This window comes from Limanda limanda, chromosome 14 (genome assembly GCF_963576545.1).
Source record: "Limanda limanda chromosome 14, fLimLim1.1, whole genome shotgun sequence".
Lineage (NCBI taxonomy): Eukaryota > Metazoa > Chordata > Actinopteri > Pleuronectiformes > Pleuronectidae > Limanda > Limanda limanda.
In genome coordinates, this window is record NC_083649.1 from 3,898,509 (window position 1) to 3,915,818 (window position 17,310).

A 17,310-nucleotide genomic window follows, 5' to 3' on the forward strand; every position below is an offset into this window, starting at 1 on the left:
ATTACACATGTAGTCCAGCAGGGGGCTCTGTTCTTCTGTTTCGCGGCAGAGCTGTCAAACTGGGTCCCTCCCACAAGCAGAGAATCTGACCAATCACAGGAGGTTTCAGAAGCCGAGTGCTGCTGCTGTGACTAATCAAAATATTTAAATCCGACCGGAAACGCCACAGAGGTCCATATAAAGCAGGCTGTGGCCCCGCCCACGCGTATTTTGCGTTTCACGTGTAAACAGCTGTTATTTAGACGCAGGTTTATTTATAATTAATATTTTTAATGAACAATAATAACTTAAAATATCTTTAAAACAGTTTAAAGAGGAACTTCGTACCAGACTTAATTGAGAAACTCCTCTATTTAACGTTTTCTGTCTTACTTACGAAAATATATCGCACTTTTATTATATTTAAGTTCTTATTATAGAAGAAGGGAACCCACTTTTTAAATCGGCTGATGTAAATTCGTTTTCACTTGACGTTTTATTGTGAATTCAGACTTTTATCATTGCTACGCCAGATGTTTTCCATGTGAAGACGTGCTGTCGAAGGAGGTGAAGAACACAGGGGGTCGCAGGACGAATGGAAGGATTTCAGTGAGAAAAACGTCTTTTTGAGAGTTTTTATTGAAGCCGAATTAACAACGAGTGTTAACAACAGCTAACACAGTTGATTTATTATTGCTGAGTCACGCTTTTTGACGAGAAAAGCCCAATTGAGTTTAAATCTGCACATTTCCCGACGGGGTGTGGTGCTGGGGACGAGATAGCCTCGCACACCCGTCTCCTCTTTCCCAGCCCCTTTGTTCCGTGTCGCCGGTGGGTTGAGTCAGGCAGGGAGGGAGGCAGACCCCCCGCAGAGCCCCAGGAACCCGGGGAGAACACCGGAGAACACACCACCGGCTGCAGGAGAACCGGACCCCACCGATCCGCCTTGTTCCAGACCCGGTTAGCGGCTTTTCACCGGAGCCCGGCCCGAGGAAAGTTGCTTTTAAGTCCCGCTGATGCTGCGGTTGTTCTTGTGGAAGCGAGCCGGGGCTGGGCCACTCTGAGCCCGGCTACACGTCACGCCACCCCTCGGTCCCCGTTGTCCGTCCTCTCCTCCCGGGGACCCGAGCCTCCTGGACCCGGCTTGCAGCTGCTCCCCATCCCCCCCAGCCAGGAGCTCCACGCCGGCTCTTCCCGTCGCCTCCCCCCGCATCAGCATCCAGGTCTGCAGCCCAGGGAGTGGCAGCCTCCTCCTCCTCCTCCTCATCCCGGGCACAGGCTCCAAGTTGCAGCTTCGGATTTCAAACCCCCGGCAGGTGAGTGGACATCATGTGTGGAAGAGGGTTTATTGTGGGGCTGGTGGTGGTTCTGGTGGCCCGGGTGGAGGAGGAGAAGCGGAGGAGCCGGAGCCTGGAGCACGTTGCTGCTGCAGCTACAACAATGGATCAAACTGTGTTGCATGTGGTGGAGGTGCACCATCATCCCCTCACCCTGTGCTCACTGGGATCAGGCGGCATGCAGGAGGAGGCCTGTGGGTGGAAACCACTCCGAGGCCTCCATCCCAACCCAAATCCCAGATAAAACCATCATCCACCACTGGCTCACTGGGCTTTTATTGCTTTTATAGATGTAAAAATGTCATAATCTGCACTTGAGATGCCTGGAATCTGTCCCTTTCTCCCCCTGGTGCCCAGGGTCCAGCTGCAAAGCCTCATCCAGATGTGTGTTGTTTATTATCAGCTGTACTGGTGTTGTATCTGCTTGGTGGTCTCTGCAGTGGTTAGCAGGCCACCGGCCCACATTGTGCTTTTCTGTCATATTCACAGCCTGCGTGTGGAAATTGATAAGTTGAGCATTAGAAGAACTGGGGTGTTATTAATGATAACAGTGACTAATGATTCAAATCTGTATTATTCTTATTAATGACATGATTTTAAATGTATTCAGATGGATTTTCAGGTGTTTTAATGAACGAAGCTAATGTAAAAATAGTCAAAAACAATCTTAAATACTCTTATTGCACCAAGTCCCTTTGAATTCGCTTAAACACTCAAAGAGATCAGTCCAATAAATAGGTCTGATAATTTTCATCAATATTGATTCATTGTTATCTGGGAAATTGGTGAAAGCGTAAATAAAAAACTGTCCTTTCTCATTAAAGAAAGTGGAAAATAAATCCTTGATCCGCCTCCTTAAAGGTTCAGTGAGATTTAGGGGAAACTACTATTGGCAGAAATTGATTTTGAAATATTCCCAGTGATGTTTTCACTGGTTTGTTTCATCTAAATTATTGTTTTCTTTACTCTAGAATAGTTCCTTTATATTTAAATACTTTATATTTACCTCAGGAGCGGCTCCTCTCTACGGAGGCACCCATGTTTTTTTTACAGTAGCCCAGATGGGACAAACTAAACCTTTTGATTTTTTGATGACAACTGAAGCTATCACCGGTTCCCTGTCATGTTTGGAAGAGGAGGATGAGGGGAGGGGTGTTCAGCTGCAACATGACACTTCACCACTAGATGTCACCAAATTCTACACCCTGAACCTTTAAATCAATAAAATCAGTGACGTCGTTTTTGCATAATCCTGACTATAGAGCACATTTCTCTATGTCTGCTCCAATATTTAATGGATTCTTCTGACCCGGGTCCCATCCTCACACCAGGTGTCATGGAAATCTTTCAGTAGTTTATGCAAACAAACAAACAAACAAACAAACAAAAAAACTCTAATGCCAATCAGGAGAATGTATACGTCCACTCACGCCCAACAGCCCTTTAAATCCATCAAGCTGAACCAAACACTCGTAGATATCAGTCTCCCAAATATGTCGGATTTGGTTTCTCATCAAGAACGATGAATTATTCTCTGGGAAATTAATGAAAAAGTAAAAATAAACGTGTTATATCTCACAATGTCAAAGAAAGTGATAAAAACACATCTGGATTTGGGCCCAAAATTCTTTTTCAGCTCTTGTCTCCTCCTCCGACCAAGTTTTATGGAAATCTGACTAAACCATATGTCATGTTTGGTCTGATGGAGTTTCTCTGTTCTCATCCAGCCTTAAGGTTGATGACTAATGAGCTGAGGCTTCCCTGCCTTGCTCAGGGGCACAACAGAAGAAGTCTAGTAGAGCCATGTGGGAAGAAAGCCATGAGAACATATCCAGAAATAAAACCCTTGAGGCAAAGTGTTACTTTTCACAAGATGGTGAAACTCATCTGACTCATAAACGTAAACAAATCCTGTTGCGTCGGCCAATGAGGTTTTGTTTTTTACCTCCAAACAAACTCTGAGATAAATATTTCACATCCTGTCAGCCTCCATGTTCGTGGTCCAGTCTAGTCCAGTCATACAGATGTGGAGGTTTGACACACATGTGGTAGTTTCCCTATTTGCCTCTTACATATTCTGTCAATTGTTCCCATATGTGCAACGTCCTCATCCCTCCTCTCTCTCTCTCTCTCTCTCTCTCTCTCTCTCTCTCTCTCTCTCTCTCTCTCTCTCTCTCTCTCTCTCTCTCTCTCTCTCTCTCTCTCTCTCTCTCTCTCTCTCCTGACAGCCCAACATGGAGCGCGACAGCCACCACTCCCACGTCTAGTGCCTGATCCACAGACCTTCATCGCCCAGGGAGGAGCTCTCAGGTCCCCGGGCCTTCCCCCCCCCCCGCCGCCACAGAATGAACATGCTCAAGTCCAGCGGACTGAAGATCCCTGGCCGCGGGCCCAAGCATTCCAGCCCAGTGGGAAGGAGCTCATCGGGGTCCGCCTCCAGCCCCGTCCCCCCTAAAGACAGTAAGTCACTTCCTCCTCTTGACCCCGTGGAAAACAGGACAGGAAACTTCTTTCTCCCACTTGTTTTCCTTCTCATCCCCGGAAGTGGGTCAGACCGTGTGTTTGTGTTTGTGACTCACTGGAGCTCGACCACAGAAGCTGGTTTCTGTAGCTTCATCTTCCACTGCAGCTTTTTCTCTCTTGTTGTAAAGTTACTTCAAACAAATGCGAGTTCTCGTTGGATTGAAATGTCAGAGAAAAGACAGAAAAACATCACTTTTGCGTAGCCTCTCGATATCTTTTGTGTTTCCCGTTGCCGTTATGCAACATCACCATTTATTATAAATGCACAAACGATTAGTCATCTGTCTCCGTGCTGTTTTTCCTGAGAACAGTAACGTGCTGCGTTCTCTTGATCAGGAATTAGCTCAAGTTACCCGTCACTAATTATTAAGGTTTTTTATTCCGAAGTCTGTTTCCTTCACCACAGCACAGAGTTCGGTTTCTTATGTCGGTGCCTGATCTCTGTACTGGAATAGTTTCCCTGCTCACAGGCAACACTAACATCACCACACGTGTCTTATTAACACTACACTTTAACTCCGGTGGCAACACACCCTCTACACGGCTCTGGCAGCCGGCAATTACAGAGTGGTGAGCTCCAACTCCAGAGGACACGACAATAAATGTCTATGGCTGTATTTCACCGAAAGGATTCCGTCACTGGGACGTACAGCAAATGTTGGAATAAATAAATCTAATCTAAATGACTAACCTGGCAACACACACGATTCTTTTGAAATAGACTGTTTACTCCTCTTTGAGTGAAAGGAAACTACGATGCCCAGCTGTTTTAGGAAAAACTGTAAAGTGAAGTTTACGGTTTGAGATGCAGGATAAGAAAGTTGGAAAGTATTGAGGGCGAAGCTAAATCTCTGTTGGCTTCTGTCCTTAAAATAACAGAAGTATAAGATATGAGCAGAGTTATAATTCATCGTGGCTCTGATCCTTCAGCTACTGAATAACAGCACAGCAAAAACACTCACACACACACACAGACACACACACACACACACGCACACGTCACTTCTGCTAAATTACAGCTTTCCCTTGCAGCTGAAGCAAACGCCCCAGAAGAATAGTCGCCCTTCTTCGGCTGATAGTGCCCTGCTTGTGCCTTTTCATCAGAGGCAGCTACAAGTGAATCAGGGTTCACGTTGGATGTGGAATTTCATGGAAGAAAAGAAAAAAAACACACAATTACAGCTTCACAAGTTGTTTCCGTCACATAAGACATGAATCTCACACAGTTTTGTTTTTTGACAGTTTCGCAGATTTCCCCGGGAATAACTCACGGATCTTGATAAATACAAATCAGCCACATTTAGGGGACTCTCTACCATTCGATGCAGATGAAATGGATTTAAACGTGATTTCATAAGGCGTGTATAGGCTTTATTCAGCCACTCTACGATAACTAATAGAGCTACACACCTGTAAGTACCAGCAAAGTGCAGCTGAGAGGAAGCAATGTGGCTTTAGATATACGGCTTGATTCAGTTTTAGGAGACATGGCGGGGGGGGTGTGCTCCACTGAGTGCAGCTCTAGTGTGATGTTATGTTTAGTAATGGTATCACAGGGAGAGACTAAGCTGTGAAGTATTAAAGTACTTCTGTGGTACTGCAGTTTATAATGATTGGATGTGAACCTTCTACCTGCTGTGAATTTTAAATTACAGTAAGACTTCCTCATCTTCAAAGATCTTGAAAACTAAAATAATCATATTAAAAGGAAGAAGAAACTCTAAAGAATGTGTTTTCAGATGATGCCTCTAAACCCGTCTCATCATAGTACAAATATTCTTTCCGTGCTTTGTTTAAATCCTTTAAGAACCTTTGTGAAAGAGAATTAACCCAAATTGCTTTTCTCTCATCTGTCCCGAGTTTACGAGCCTGAAGGTCGTTTTAGTTTCTCCCTGCTTGAACTCGTCCATTAACCAGCTCTAAACCTTAATCCCTCCAAGTCACAGCTCCCGTCAGCTGCTGCTGTGGTCACGTGACCGGCGCTCGTCTGAACTCTCGCCTCTGTTTATTTTTTTCTTAAAACAGTTTTGTTTGGGCCATTCGTGAACTCATTAGTTTGCTCACTTCCTGTTTATTAACAGGCGTCAGGGATGTGTTCACTGCTCCCAGCTCCCGGTCCTGTGAAGACGCCTTCATGATTTCAAAAAGGATTCATCACACAGTTTTTATCATTTATTAAACTGAGGGGAAGATCTGCTGTGTTTTAATTATGAAGAGGCTTTGTGCTATGATGATAACGATTAATTCATGGGCCTCTTCTTGTTGAGTTTGACATGAAACACTCAGAGAATATCTGACAGGGCTGAATCCACAGTGAGTTCACAGAGGGATTATTTTCCTGCCTCACACTGACCCGGCCTCCGGCTCCGAACCTCAACCCACGTGTCTGTTGGTTTTGACCGAGAGGATCGTGAGAAGAGGCCAAAGCCTCAGGACCATCATCCAGAAGCTTCTTCCTTTAGAGGAATCAACTTATAGTGATAACGATGGCTCAGAACAAAGGTGGTCTTATTTGACTTACTTTACAATATGACCTCATTTTCTGACTTCATAGTGACGTCATGATGATGTCATTCCTGCCATCATATCACAGGGCCAAAGAAACCACCATCCACTCTCACATCTTCTCCAATTTACATTTTACAGTCTCCAGTCCATGTAAGCTGCTTGTCTCTGGACTACAGGATAAAACCTGAGAACTACAAAACCCACACAAACATGTAGAGAACATGAGAAAGACAGTGGGACTCGAACCCTCTTACATTGAAGTGATATTGCTAACCACTGTACCACAGGGCCACAGTTTCCTGTCTATATAGGTCTAAAGTCTTATAAGATTTTCCAAAGCCTCAGGACCATCATCCACAAGCTACTTCCTTTAGAGGAATCAACCGCTTATAGTGATAACGATGGCTCAGAACAAATACCATATCGTATGATTATATCATTATTCTTAAAACTAAATTAGATAGAACTCCTGTCTCTCATCGAATTACTTTACAATATGACGTCATTTTCTGACCTCATAGTGACGTCATGATGATGTCATCCCTGCCATCCATCCATCATCTATACGGCTTCTCCTTTTGAGGGTCTCGGGTGGGGGATGGTGGGGTGGCTGACACTGGGCGATTGGACAGGTCTCATATCACAGGGCCAACATACAGAGAAACAACCATCCACTCTTACATTCACTTTTATGGACAATTTACAGACTCTACAAACTACAAAACCCACACGAACATGTAGAGAACATGAGAAAGACAGTAGGACTCGAACCCTCTTGCATTGAAGCTATATTACTAACCACTGTACCACAGGGCCACTGTTTCCTGCCTATTCAGGTCGTGTCTAAAGTCCTATATGATGCAGAAATACCTGCATCTTATTAATGCATTTTTTAACTCTGCATGATGTCATTTTCAGATCATATGATGATAAACCACTTTCTGATCTATTGAAGCTTCAGATTGTTTCTCTGTTATTCTAGTGGCTTCGGCTCAGGAGGTGGAACGTGTCCTTGGGCAAGAAACTGAATCCTCAGATTCATCCGGGACTGTGTGAATGATTTGTGAATGAAAAAGCGCTGTAGGTGTATTTTCCATATCATCAGATCATATTTCCATTCACCTTAAAGTTGTCTGTACAACTTTTAAAAAGTGAATCATCTGCAGATAAACTCCCGTCTACATGTTGGTTGTTATCTGCTTTAGGAGAAATTAATTTACGACTCATGGGTACGACTCTGTGGGAAAAGACACATTTCTGACTCTTCCAATGAATTAATAAACAATGGCAATCATAACACAACGACCCAGTAAATTAAATATCAACACAAATCTATTCTGTTTGGCTCCTTCAGTAGAATCAGGACAAATCCAGTTTTTCTCCACTTTTCTGTCCTTTAAACATAGAATGAAACAGCATTATTATTAGGATTTATACACTTTATGTTGCGTTGGTTTCCCTTATGGACACACTTAGATTAACCTAAAGGCACAAGAGCGTCTGAAAGCAACACATTAAAAGAAGTCAGGAACATTAAAGCCCAGCCTGCCCCCCCCACCCCTCCATCTGTTCCCGTCCCTGCTGCTCAGACGTTTAAACGCAGCTGCTGCGACCTGAAGACACCGGATCAACCTCCACTGACCAATAAACTCCCATTAAAACACAAACAACCACTTCTATAATCGTCTTTGTGGGAAATAATCACAAACAAACAGAGTTAAGGAGGCCACAGAAAGTGTGTTAGTGTGTGTGTGTGTGTAAGTGTAGCCAAAGTAGGGAGAGATGAGGGGATAATTGGGGGGGGGGAGGAGGAGGAGGAGGAGGAGGAGGAAGCTGTGGAGGGTTCATTGTGCCGAGCGGATGAATAGTGGGATTCAGATGGTGGTGGGAGGTGCAGGACCAACACAATAGTGAAAGTAAAGGCCTGTGTTTCCAGTCGTCCTTCTGCCCAGGATCCTTTTACCCTCGCTCTCCTGTTGCCCCCGGCAACGCAGATCATGGGTCGGCTCTGGGTTTTAAATGCGGCTTCGCTTCACGTGAGGCTTCGGTTTAACCCTGAAACTCAAGAGAGTGAACTGTTTTAAACACTTAACCCCTTGTAGACGAATGTCGCGAATTCGCCTCAAACCCCATTCCGGTCTTTTTATCCCACTAATGCCTGATGGTGCAAATACTACACATACCATGAAGGTATTGGAAACACTCTGCTGCCATCTAGTGGTCGGAGTGGAAAATACATACTAGCCCCTTGGTACTGGGCAGCAAAGTTATTTTGAGATATTATATTTGAAATACAACTGTGTTGATGGAACAGCAATGATTGTACAGAAACATATGTTGTTATTCAATTTCAAGCAAAAGCAGCATCAATATAATAATCTACATACCAGAGACTAGAAAAATTTGTTAAAATACGGTTATGCCCCATTATGCCTAATGTCGCTAATTTGCCTCATACCTACATTTTATATCTATTGTATATGCTATATTGAAACTAACAATCTCCACTTAATTTAGCATCTGTTTGACAGCCAAAAACACAAATAATATTTTTTTTTATATAATTGGAAATTAATTCAGGCAATAAGGGGATAAATAGAAATATGGGCATCTGCTTTAAAACCTCCTCTTCTCTTCCTCCTACTGTACAAAGGATGAAACCCAGACATCCCTAATATGGGCGCTGCCATCTTGGACTGGAGCTTGACCAATCACAAGTCAGCTCCAGATATATTGGCTCCACTTTTAGGAGCTGTCATGTCGTCAATCTTCATTCCCTTGTCGCTCATAAAGTGAATGAAATGGCCGTTAAGTGGAATCCTGATTATCAGCTCGTGACCTCTTGACCTCGTGAGCTCGTGAACGTTCCTCAGACGCGTCTTCAAACCGTCTCTGGTGCTGGAAACGGATCCGGCTGCTCAAACCGGCCGGGGTCAAACACCCAGTGACCTCATCCCCCGATACTGATGCTTCACGTCAGACGTCCATTCTGACTTGAGGCCGATCGATGAGGAGTCTGAGAGCTGCCAGTATCTCCTCCTGTTTGAGACTGGACTTGTTTGACCTCAAGTGTTTTCCACGTGAGGAACCACATTCCTGAAGAAATAACACGAGTAGGGTTGCAAAGGGGCGGAAAGTTTCCGGTAAATTTCTGATTGATTGTTCATCTGTTCATCTAGCCTATTTCCATTCATTTATCCATCAATTATAAAATATTTTCACAGACGATTCCAATTGTTTGGCTAACTATTTATATCTCTAGCACCGCATTAGTGTTTTTTACAAACTTTTTTCTCATCTTATTCTACAGAACAATGCCACGTGCACTCTCTCATGTGTGGAGACATTTCACCTCATCCAATGTAGAAGGAAAGGCTGTGTACATTTGCAAATACTGTGCAAAGACCTATGTTAAGAATGACACAACGATGCAGAAGCATATAGTCAAGTGCCCAAAGTTTCCTCAGGGCTCAAATCAGCCTATGACAAAACAAAATGTTTATATTTATGTCTGTATATGACAAGGTAAATACAGTTAGTATAAATTACCCACAACATTTCCAGTTGATTACCGTTAATTCCTGTTAATTCCCATGGAAAGTTTCCAACTTTGAATATTCCCGGAATTTTGCAACCCTAAACACGAGTTAAAACCCCGTTTGAACTTGGACCCATTTACATTTCTGCAGAATGTGACTCACATCAACAGCATATGGGAGCGATTGGGGCATAGAGCCGGAAGCACCGGGCTCCACGAAGCCTCAGGCCGGCTCTCAGGGTGTCGGGGGGGGGGGCAGACACACACAGACAGATAAACGCAGCCGACTCTAGCAGTGTGTGGTGCAGCAGACCGCGTGCTAATGCTGCTGTGGAAAAACCCCCGAGCTCCAGCTCCTCTATGTCGCAAACGAGCGATATCACCGGGCGGCGTGGTTCGGGTTAATCACCGGCACAGATAGCATCTCTCTGACCCACTTCTCCGGAGGAATTAGACTAACGATGCCTAGTCTTTGCACAAACTGCACTGTTGTGTTGGCTGCTGCCCCCCCCCCCGAGCCGGGTTCTTTAACCACGGTCCAGCAGGACGAGCGCTGCCAGGGCGATTCTGCCGGACTGTGAATGAGGATCTTCTCACAATGTGCTCAGTGTTTCCAACCTCACGCTCCACAGAGGAAGGTTTTTATCTGAGAGAAACTGATGATAAGAGGGAAAAACTGCTTCACTTTCCCTGCACATGGACGTTTATTTCCCCTGTGAATCAAATAACACGTCATGTTTCTCTTCTTCTTCTTCTTCTCCTCCAGACGCTCCACTGAACCCGACCACGCAGACCAGGATCTCCGAGGAGGGCGACGACGTGCTGGGCGACTACACGGTGGGCGAGCAGGTCTGGGTCAACGGGGTCAAACTGGGAGTGATCGCCTACCTCGGGGAGACCCAGTTCGCCCCGGGCCAGTGGGCCGGCGTGATCCTCAACGACCTAGTTGGCAAGAACGATGGTTCAGTGGGTGGCGTGCGCTACTTCGAGTGCCAGGCGCTCCAGGGCATCTTCACGAGACCCTCCAAGCTCACACGCCAGCCGGCCGGGGAGGGCAGCGACAGCCACTCCACCGACTCCCAGTCCGCCCAGAACCAGACCCAGCAGGGTGGAGGTGGAGCCCCTACTGGCCAGAGGGTGGTAGTGACACTCAGAGAAGGCCTGCTCAACAGCACGGTGAGGACGGGCAACGAGTCCGGGTCCAACATGTCCGACAGCGGCTCGGTGAAGAAGGGAGGAGACAAGGACCTGCGGGTCGGAGACCGAGTTCTGGTGAGTGACAGAGGAGTTTATGATTTTTATTATCTGACAGGAAAAGTCATTTAAAGTGTCTAAAGAAGATTGTGTTTTTAAAGAAGGGGCACTGTTGACATGTCGACTTAACAGGAACAAATAATATATTCCCACTTTTGTCACATTATGGTTTGATACCTCAGAGACTGAAGTGAAGCTGTTCACCTGTTTATACAAATGGAACCTTGCCTCAGTAGAAGCAGCGTTTACTGGAGAATTCAAAATTCAAAGTTTATTAATAATGAATATATGGCTCTTTCAAAATGCACTAAATTCAACACTGCACTTCCTTGGGCCTTCAACAGTAAACATGCCAAGTGCGAAGCCTATAAAAATAACTTTTTTAAATATAAGAAAGTTATTTTATATAGTTTTTATACCTATATGTGTTTTTTTTTTTTTTTTTAACTTATTTTTTATTTAGTTTTCAACAAAACAATATGCATTTTCAGACAGTTACTTTCTTTGTCCATTTTTCAATTGTATACAATATTGTTATACATGGTAGTCAAGTACAGTGTACAATGCATATAAAGAACAACAAACATCAAACAGTGCTCACTCCCAGAGAAAAAGAGGGGGGATAAGAATAAGAATAAATAGTTGATTACATACATAATTTATTAAATTAAAAAAGGAAAGAAAAAGAAAAAAGAAAACACAAGTAAAATGAAAATAAAACCAGAGGTAAAGAAATAGTAATTGTCCACTCCAGAATGTGGTATATGCTATATATGCTTTTCCCTATATGTGTTTTTAATAGAGCTGCACTGTTGACATGTCAACTTAACAGGAACAAATAATATATTCCCACATTGTGCCAAATTTTGCTGTTCATCTGTTTATACAAAGTGATCCTTGCCTCAGTAGAAGCAGCTTGAACTGGAGAATTAAAAATTCAATGTTTATTAATACTGAATATATTCCCTCAAATTCAACACTGCACTTCCTCGGGCCTTCAACAGTAAACATGCCAAGTGTGAAGCGTATGAAATGAACTCTTTACCATATAAGCAAGTTATTTTATATAGATTTTATACCTATAAGTGTTTTTAATATCGTTTCTGGCCATTTAAAGTCACATTAGTTCATGTATTGAGTCTTTTTCTATTGTAATTCAATACAGATCATATTTCAGAGTCCCATCCCAGGTTTCATTACAATCTCCTGCAGGTTTTCACTAGAGAAGAATTGATGCAGGTTCGAATCCCACGGAGACGTCTGGAGAAATAACATTTTCATCCGCTGTGTTATTGCTTATGTTCCCGTGAGTGTGTATATACCATGTTCTCTGCCCGGGTCACATTGCTCTCCATTTACTGCCGGGCCCCGGGGACAGTTACATCAGATACTGTGCAGTGGGAAAGGGGGGTGGGGGGGGGCTGGAGCAGGAGGAGCCTTCCTGCTGGTCAATATTGTAAATCACTCCGGATTACTTTCAGCACTTAAGAGAGAGGGAGACCACTGCTGACACATTGATCAGTGGATCCATCTATTTCCAAAGCCTCTCCCATGTAATCCATCTGGCTGGGGGGGGGGGGCGTGGACGTGCTGCCGTCCTCCACCTGCAGCGTCGGAGACACAACTCAAGCAGGAGCGAGACAGGCACAAAGAGAATCACTCCGCCTACACATTGGTGTTGAATTAAGTGAAAGTAGGACTCCTTGTCTTTATTCACGTTTTAAAGGACGTTATGTTTGTGGGTTTTTGGTATGGAATTTCTTCAAATTTGGTCCAAACATTCACTATGGACTCAAAGATGAACTGATTAGATTTTGGTGATCAATGGTTAAGGTCCCTGTCACCTTATGAAACATATTTTTTGCCTTGTGAACACAATAATTCAAGAACACCTTCAGAGAATCCTGTGAGACTTTGTACAAACGTGTAATTGGACTCAAGGATTAACTGATTGGATTTTGATGGTAAAATATAATGGTCTGTTTTGGGGAGTATCTTCAGATTTTGACCAACTTCAAGTCACTTGGACACAAAGATAAACTGATTTGATTTGAAATGTCAAAGTTCACGGTGACCTCATATTATTATGAATGCAAAATGTCAGGAACACGTAAAGGGAATCCTGTCAGACTTTGTACAAACGTGTAATTTGACTCAAGGATTAACGTATTGGATTTTGGATGGTAGAAAGTCAATGGTGACGTTTTTAGGGAATATTTTCAGATTTTGACCAACTTCAAGTCACTTGGACTCAATGTTAAACTGATTTGAAAGGTCAAAGGTCCCAGTGACCTTATATTATTGTGAATGTAATATGTCAGGAACACCTAGAGGGACTGATGCTGTGTTTGATGGAGACTTACGACCTTGTGGAGCCTGGTCCTGGTCTTGGTCTGATCCTGAGCCGAGGTCAACACTTGAATTTCTGATAAGTGCCTAAAGAGAAATTAGAAAACTTTTTAAAAGAGAACAGAAACAATTTCCCAAAACAGCCTCAGAGCCTGATTACATGATTATATCTTAGGCCTTCTGAAGTCTCCTCTGACGCCTCCTCTCCACGAGCTGTGGACCAGAGGCCGTCTGAACAGTTTGTTGGAGGTTAAATTGAGCGTTTTCCCTTCTGTGGGTTTGCATGTGATGCGTCTGGTGTTTATCTGGATTTTTGGAAAAGCCACAGAAATGGCCGTGAGTCAGTGAAATGTTCCCATCAGGCAGAACTCAGTCGTATAAGAATCAGTCGTGTGGATTTATTACCTTGTTTCCTCAGGAATGATGTCGTCATGACGTCATGTTGTGAGGTAATGCTTCAACTCTTTCAAATCAATAGAACCGGAGATATAATCTATATTGATTTGACATTAACCAGTCTTACATCATGAGTTTACATTCACCACTAGTGTCTTTGAAACCCAGAGGATCCTGCTCCAGGATTTATCTCCTCTGCAGAATCACTTTCCTGCAGCTTTTAGATTGGATTGGAAACAACAGGAGCCAAGATGGATGCCGGTGTTGACCTGTGTCTCAGCATTGCTGCTGTTCTGACACTGAGTCACTGGGACAGGACACAAACAAGCTGACAGCAAACCAGCGCAGGTTCCTGACCAGTGACTCAGCACTTTCCTCTCTGGCCTCGGTGTGTTTATAAACAGCAGCAGGAAGTGGACTTTCATTTTAAATGGTTCTTTACAGATTAAATAAACGATTGGTATCAAATTCTAATCTGTGGGAAGATGTTGTGGGAAAACATCTGTTGCTCCTTCTGTACATTCTGTCCACATCTGCCTGGGAAGGGGATCCCTCTCCCTGTAAATGTAATCTATTACTGGTAGAGATGCAGTGGGAATTAAAGTAATTAGCTGGAAGATTTAAAAACGAATGAGTAAATTGAGTCAATCAAAGTGAATCAGTACAGTATGTTGTGTGGAGGTTCCTCTCGGAGGTTTTCAGGAAACACTGCGCAGTGAGATGTCTGCACACGTTGATGAATCTGCGTCTCATGCATGTGGTCACCATGTGTGGACGACATTCAGCAGATGCATTAGTCAGCTTTGCATGCTCCTTGACCCAAGTGTGTGCGTGTGTGTGTGTGTGTGCGTGTGTTTGTGTGTGTGTGTGTGTGTGTGTGTGTGTGTGTGTGTGTGGGGGTGTGTGTATTTAAACTTCCTAACAGGAAACTGACTGACTGAGTCTGACTGGGAAAATGTGTCAACTGCAGATGTGGCACCTTGACTTTTATGAGCAAGCGCTGATGATTCACATATTTCAAGAAACTCTATAAAGATACTTTAGAGGGGGAGTGGGGGGGTGAGGCTCATCGGGTGAAACATCATGAGGGACACTTTACAACAACGCACTGTTAGTCACATGACCAACACTCAAGACGAGTTTCCCTCAGGCACATCAAGACACACAACACTCACACATCACTTTAGCAATCTATGACAAACACATGTGTCATATCCACACACTGATGTTTCTGCCACTTTCACACCAGCTCATTTAACTCTGAACATTATTCTGCAAACTTGTTAGTTAATAAATGTCTTTTGTGGAAAACTACATAACAGAGAGATTATTTCAAAATACAAAAACATATCTCACTTATTTTTGGAAGGAAATAGATAGATAAGTCGTCATAGCAGCCGGTATATTTGAATACAATAAAATACAATAGAATAAAATAAAAAATATTGAGGTAGAAAGAATAAAAACAGAAACACAAGATAAATAGGTAGATAAGGTGCAGTGGCAAGATGATGGTAATAGTACTGATGATATGACGGTAATGTTATTGTTAGACAGTATATAAAAATAGTACAGCATATATAGTATATAATATAACATAATATATATTTATATATGATAGTAATTATACCAATACAATAGCAGTATATAGTAAATGATCCATACATATACATCACTATTATTATGTATGCAACAAGTTATGGGCGATGACGTCATCACACATGTGATCCATGCAGCATCGTCATGGTTACAGAAGCAAAGAGGATCATGGGAAATGGGGTTTCTTAAAACAAACTATTGTCAAAGTAAAGTTTTCACCACACCCACTGTGAGAATGATCCTCAAGCAGCTGAAACATGATTTAAGAATCAGTGTTGATTATTCCTCATCAGCAGCTTAATGTGATTTAATTGTTTCTGTTTTGTTTTTGTTTGTTTTTATGAATGTTGACAGTCGAGTGTGTTTCTCTCTCTGTCTCCAGGTGGGAGGATCGAAGATGGGGGTCATCCGCTACATGGGAGAGACGGACTTCGCCAAGGGGGAGTGGTGCGGGGTGGAGCTGGACGAGCCCCTGGGGAAGAACGATGGGGCAGTAGCTGGTACAAGGTACACACACACACACACACACACACACACACACACACACAGAGACACACACACAAACACACACACACGGTTCAAACTCTCCAAATTCCTTTGCTTTTGCCCCTAAAAGGACATCGACTCCTTCGTCTTTTCATGTGTTCGTCCATGAAATCCCACTGGTCCTGCTTGTTTCTTCATGATGTTTATCACATTTATGGTTATTTATGATTTGCGATAATTCACCCTCCAGGATTCACACACATTTTTCAGCGTCTGACAACATTCTGTCTCCTGGCCGACGTGGGAAACTGTTTAAAACGGGTGAAATATTGTCGGTTCACAGACATTTTGGAGCGCTGCTGGAAATATAGAGCCAAGAATGGAAATAAAAAGTTGTCCAAGTGGCCAAGTCACTGACGCTCTTCATGTAGAAATCCAAATCCAGATGCAGTCCTGTTTTATAGTATATACCAAAGATTGAGTCTAGTTTTTCCAAAGTTTCTAACCTTCACAAATAGGATTTAAAGTTAATCTGAGGACAATTAAATGAGAAACCCAGAGAAGCTGTACACCTGTTTGAAACTGAAATACCTTTATAAACACTTTAAATACTCTATCCAATAAAAAATGTTAAAACCCCAAATTAAAAGTCAAATCTCGATTGCAGGAGATATATATATTCTATATGATATTCTTATAAATCAGCTCCGTGTTCAGGTCTTCCTCTCTGACCCTCTTCCTCTCTTTCCTCTCCAGATACTTTCAGTGTCTTCAGAAGTTCGGCCTCTTCGCTCCGATCCACAAGGTGATCCGCATCGGCTTCCCCTCCACCAGCCCGGCCAAGGCCAAGAAGAGCAAGCGCATGGCCATGGGCGTTTCCTCTCTGGTCCACAGCCCCAGCAGCTCCTCCATCAGCTCCGTCAGCTCGGTGGCTTCCTCCGTGGGCGGGCGGCCGAGCCGAGCCGGACTGGTAAGACGGCTGCTCCGGATAACGTGTTGTTCACAGGCAGCAGGTTGGGGAACCGTGAGGTCACCAGCGAAGGTCACTGCAAAGAAATGTTCCTGGAAAACCACAAATCTCATATTCACACATTCCAGTCGCTAGTAGCAAGAGTTTTTATAGACTTTGGTCAAAACCAGGCTGTTGTAAAGATTCATGGCAGCTGGTTCAAAGTTACCGTACTGACATGACAGAGATTTTGATGATCTCATCTGAATCTTTGCCAAAAAGTGAATAAGCGTTTGTCTGAAGGAAGGTGAGTGAGGAAGTAAACTAGATTTCTGGAAACCTCCTTCAGGGCTAAAGCTATACTAATACTCTAGTAATGGTAGTTCTCTAAC

General features: G+C 43.5%; 1 protein-coding gene across 1 annotated transcript in view; it reads left to right on the forward strand.

Moving 5' to 3' along the window:
* Positions 1-3,593: 3,593 nt before the first annotated feature.
* Positions 3,594-17,310, forward strand: part of clip2 (CAP-GLY domain containing linker protein 2) — a 31,812-nt gene continuing 18,095 nt past the window's right edge. The window contains exons 1-4 of the mRNA XM_061086580.1: positions 3,594-3,776; positions 10,652-11,157; positions 15,866-15,990; positions 16,726-16,939. Of these exons, the coding sequence (XP_060942563.1) occupies positions 3,662-3,776; positions 10,652-11,157; positions 15,866-15,990; positions 16,726-16,939 (960 nt within the window). The 5' untranslated portion in view covers positions 3,594-3,661. The remainder of the gene's footprint in view (positions 3,777-10,651; positions 11,158-15,865; positions 15,991-16,725; positions 16,940-17,310) is intronic.